We start from the raw sequence: 4,967 nt of genomic DNA on the forward strand, positions 1-4,967 counted from the left end.
ATAGCAAAGAGAAACAAAATATTCATATCAAACAAGAGCTCGGGCCTTAAGAGGTTAAAGGTAGCAGGAGTACTGTTAGTAGTATAACAGTCGAGGCAGTAGTACTACTAATAGTAGGAGTGTCAATAGTAGTTGCAGTACTAGCAGTCATAGTGGAAGTACTGGTGGCAGAAAAAGTAGTACTAGTAGTAGTTGCAGTAGTACTAGTAGTAATAGTAGTAGTAGTGTTTAGAGTAGTAGTAAAAGTAGAATGAGTAGTAGTGTCAACAGTAGTAGCAGTACTCGTGTTCATTAGTAGAATTAGTAGTAGTAGTAGCAGTAGTAGTAGTGGTAGTGTTAGTAGCAGAAGAAGCAGTTAAGAGCAGAGTACGTTTAGTGGTAATAAAGTAGAAGAAGTATTGTTAGTAGCAATAACAAGAGTAGTAGAAGTGTTGTCAGTAGCAGCAACTATCTATCTATCTATCTATCTATCTATCTATCTATCTATCTATCTATCTATCTATCTAGTACTCGTGATGGGGGTATACTGTAGGTATATCAACAAGAGCAGACCTTTGTTCCAAGACAGTAGTTTTTTTTTAAACATCTTTTGCTCTTCACATAATCAGCGAGCACCACTGAGACAACAGCGCACCTCCTCACTGAGGCGGACACCAGAGAGCGGAACGCCTGTAACACTGCACTGTTTCTGCTCGGAGGAAAACACGTGTTACACACCTTCCACTATGCACCCAACGAATTCCTAACGACTGGAAACATCAGCAGCTAGCGTGAGGCGAGTAAGGTATTTTACCGGCAAATACGCATTACTACGAAGATACTAGTTTTAAACCGGGTTTAACGTCACTGGAATGTTTTATTTTCGTTGACGGACGTAGTTTTTTTGAAAAATAGATCAACCGCACCCAGCATTAAAAAGCAGCAGCACTCTGTTAGCTGTTACACATTTCGAGTAAATGCTTCAGAATGTTCTGGACATGAAAGACTGACCGAGCAGGTGGGAGTGAAGTTCAGTTGTTGGGTCTTTTTGTTTCATTCGGTTAGTAGGGTTGAGTAGCTTGTAGAGACATGGCGAGCAGCAGCAGCAGTGTGGACATGGATCCAGATGTTGCTCGGAGGCTGTTTGAGGAAGGAGCGACCCTGGTGCTGCTGGGCGTCCCTCAGGGCACAGAGTTTGGCATAGACTGCAAGAGTTGGCAGGTGGGTCCTCGCTTCAGGGGTGTTAAGATGATCCCTCCAGGCCTGCACTTCCTGAACTACTGCTCTGTTAACGCACCAAGCTGCGGAGGAGAAATTGGCCCCAAGACAGGCCACTTCCTCACTCTCAAACCCAGGGAGATCTTACTGGGTAACTGGGATCCTAAAGAGGAAGCTCTGGACTTCTCAGCCTCCAAGAATGAGGAGGAGGTGAGCCGTATCCGGGCGACCCTGCGAGAGCTGGATCCTTACCTGGGCCCCTATCCCTACGAGGTGATGAGGAAGTGGGTGTCCCTCACTGACCGTCTCAGTGAAGAGATGGCCAATAACCTCCAGCCTCTTTCGGGTCGAATATGTGCCTTCGCCGACGTCGTTCCTGAGGTTGAGTTCAGACACACCAAGGACAGGGCAGAGCAGCCAAGGAATGACACAGCCTGTCAGAGCATGAGAGAGGGACTGGACAGGCTCCCCAGGATGAAACAGAGGGAGGGAACAGAGGTGCGTTTCTCTGTCATCCCCGAGAAGACCTACCCTCCTGGGGCGACTCCGGCCGAGATCACCAAGTGCAGCATGGACCTGAGCTATGCCCTGGAGACTGTGCTGGAGAAAAACCACAAGCAGCAGCCCCTCAACCTGCTAGGTGTGTGCTACATGTACAAATCACAGGTCATCATAATAGCACATTGTTACATTTGATATATAAAAACGACCTAAATTTAATCTCTTCCAGGTGAGCTGCAGTTTGCCTTTGTTTGTTTCCTGATTGGAAACGTGTACGAGGGCTTTGAGCACTGGAAGAGCCTGCTGACTCTGTTGTGTCGCTCAGAGGAGGCCATGCGGAAGCATAAAGAACTCTATCTGGGGCTGATCGCTGTGCTGTACCACCAGCTCGGAGAAATACCTCCCGACTTCTTTGTTGACATCGTGTCACAGAACAACTTCCTGACCTCCACACTGCAGGTAGATGGATAAAAATAAACTGCTCAAATACCAGGAAAAAAGTGTCAAAGTACAATAAAAATAGAAAATGTTTGTGAGAGCTTCATCATGAAACACAGACTGAAGAACTTCAGCTTCCAAATTTTTTATTATCACATTTTAAAGTGCAAGATAACGAAAAATGTAAATACTGCAAGTTTGTTGTAAGCGTTTTTTTTTTTAAATTACATTATTTACTTGTACTTTTCCTTCTGCAACATGTCAGAATATCTTCTATTATAAAGTCCTAGTATTTCAAAGCTGCGGCCCTATTTCTTTTGTAATGGGTCTCAAAAAAAAAAAGGTGTTTTAACAATCTCTGATTCTATTATTCAGACTGACAAGTACTTTTTGGGTGTTCAGGTATAAAAAAAAAAATAAAGCTTTTTTTTTTGTTATCCAGAAAAGTAATGTTATCTCTGTTTCAGAGCCACAGAGCTGTTCTGACTTGCTGGGAATTCCCAAACGGTAGCAAATGATATGACAAATAACACATTTCAGTGTAAAGGCTTCATATGTTTCGTAAAACCTCACGGAGAGCAATATTTTCTTTCGTAGGAACCTCAGTTCACACTCACACAGTTCAACACATTCACTCCTGGAAGCTGCCCAGTATAATCCTCCAGGCAGCCACTATCCCATCTATTATTTGTTTTAAAGATCAAGTTTTTGAAAACGCTGTTTTATTCAATTAGTTTTGCTCAGGATTAAGTCATTATAGTAAAAGAAACGGACAAACCTATCCAAAGAGTCCTGCTAAACAAGCTGCAGTAGCAACAAGGAGAAACATCTACAACTGCGAAAAGTTTGATCCCATTAAGCTCTGATTGTGTTTATTCTACCATAAACATAAATATTTCACATGTAATAAGAAGGACACAAATGCATTTTCTTTCATTTGCCAGTGTATAAAATAGGTCACCTAACATCACTATTATATGTCTGATATCTGAGGACTGTTGTCAAGTAAATCAGGTTTATTTTCATTTCTGATTGTTGTGGCCAAATGATCTGTGTGAAACAAAGAAATGCCTGCAACAACGAATCCACAGCAGAGTCAAAATCACCTCTGTTGTTACTGCTGTTCTGGAGTTTCACACTTATGGTTACAAACCATAACTATGTCTAATTTCTTCTCAGGACTTTTTCCAGTTTGCCAGTGGACCCAGTGTCGACGGCACCCTGCGTAAGAGAGCAGAGAAGTTCAAAGCCCACCTGACAAAGAAGTTCCGCTGGGATTTCGATGCAGACTTGGACGACTGTGCACCTGTGGTGGTAGAGCTGCCTGAAGGTGTAACAGTGGACTGAAACTGCTCCGCTGTGGATTCAGTGTACAACGCAGGGACACAGAAGGGGAGCTGTGGAGTACTTACTGCTGGGCACAAAGATTCTCAGAAAACTTGAGGAAACTTGAGCTGCAGTCGTCCAAATGACCTAGTTTCACTAACACCAGTAACGCTCTAGAAGAGAGGGGTGACGTTGCTCCATGTGGGTGGTCGAGTACAATACACATTTTTTGCCTGTTATAAAGAAAGCACGTAACTTATAAATCTGAAGTGTTACAGCCATGGCAGAGCTGCAGTGTAGTAGAGGACAGTGGTGCCCTCTGGTGGTGATATTTTTAAGTTTAACTCGTGCCATCTTTAAAATCGATCCCCTTGTGCTTTTAATCTCAGTTTAATTTGAAAACTTCAATGGTAGCAGCTTTGACCAATGCCAGATACAAACCTGTTATCTCCTACCATATAGTTATGTCATTTTGTGCTGTCAACAACAACTAATATTAGAAAAAGTCTACATAAGACATGCAAGATTTAGTGAGGGGAAACTAAAAGTCTAGAGTTTTGGAAACTAAAATTTTATAACTAATAAAGTCACTAAATATTGTCATATGTTGTTAACGTTCTGCTTTGTAATAAGAAACTGGTTGAAATATCAACTAAACATCCTACCAAAACTTTTACTTTTCTGTGAACTCTTATTTTAATAGAAACAGCACATCTGAATCAAAGTCGTTGTACAATGTTTATGTCGGTGTGTCATTCATCATTACTACACATTTTAATACCTGTCAGGAGGTGCTGTCTCCCTGCCCTCCTCTAGATGGCGTACATGGGCTTTTTTGTGGAGATTTACAACTTCCTTAAGACTGTCACTGTTCAGATGTCTTCACACAAAAGGAAAAGTTGCTGTTTTTGGTGCTGGAATAGATACAGGAGTAGTAGTTGCTGGTTGGGCAGTGGGTAGTGGAGTCAAGAGGGTCAGAGTGGAAGTGATCTCTGAACTTTATCTGATCTAAAGACATTTTTTGAGAAATATCTGAAATGAGAGTGTGATGCTACATCAAATCGGTAACAAAGTCACACACAATTTCTGATCTTTGTGTGTGTGTGTGTGTGTGTGTGTGTGTCTTTTTCCAATCATGATGGATGAGACAGACCTTGTGTTTTCCTGTCTATTCACTCGTTCCTTTCCCTTCTGCCCTTCATGAACCTTTTTTTTTTCTCCAGCTGGACTTGTCTGCCTTGACGTGCCCCGGCTCCACAAACCGATCTATAACCATAAAGCTGCTGTGAAAAGGACAAGAGCCGTCTAATGCAATTATGTGAATCAATAGAGTCTGGGCCTGTTGATGAAGATCCAAATGCCAATACAAAACATCCATTCTCTTCCCAGAAGACAGATGGTATTGTGAAACGAATGGTAATGGTAGGCTTCACGATGAAAACTCCCCTTCAGAATATTTACGCACACCAAAAAGAAGATCAATTCTGTATTTGTGGTCCACTGTG

At 42.2% G+C, this 4,967-nt stretch overlaps 1 protein-coding gene across 1 annotated transcript; it reads left to right on the top strand.

Annotated features, from left to right (window-relative positions):
- Positions 1-777: 777 nt before the first annotated feature.
- On the top strand, positions 778-4,065 carry LOC103376173 (protein AAR2 homolog). The gene is made up of 3 exons (XM_008306541.1): positions 778-1,837; positions 1,928-2,157; positions 3,316-4,065. Exons 1-3 carry the CDS (start codon positions 1,069-1,071, stop codon positions 3,481-3,483), a joined length of 1,167 nt encoding a protein of 388 aa, XP_008304763.1. The 5' UTR covers positions 778-1,068; the 3' UTR covers positions 3,484-4,065.
- Positions 4,066-4,967: the final 902 nt, after the last annotated feature.

Source organism: Stegastes partitus, unplaced genomic scaffold (genome assembly GCF_000690725.1).
Source record: "Stegastes partitus isolate 25-593 unplaced genomic scaffold, Stegastes_partitus-1.0.2 Scaffold3693, whole genome shotgun sequence".
Lineage (NCBI taxonomy): Eukaryota > Metazoa > Chordata > Actinopteri > Pomacentridae > Stegastes > Stegastes partitus.

Bases quoted from the DNA above. Each gene is read 5' to 3' on its own strand.
- LOC103376173 (XM_008306541.1), top strand. From the start codon at position 1,069: ATGGCGAGCAGCAGCAGCAGTGTGGACATGGATCCAGATGTTGCTCGG. The intron at 1,838-1,927 runs GTGTGTGCTACA...AATCTCTTCCAG, and splicing joins GCAGCCCCTCAACCTGCTAG to GTGAGCTGCAGTTTGCCTTT. The intron at 2,158-3,315 runs GTAGATGGATAA...ATTTCTTCTCAG, and splicing joins TCCTGACCTCCACACTGCAG to GACTTTTTCCAGTTTGCCAG.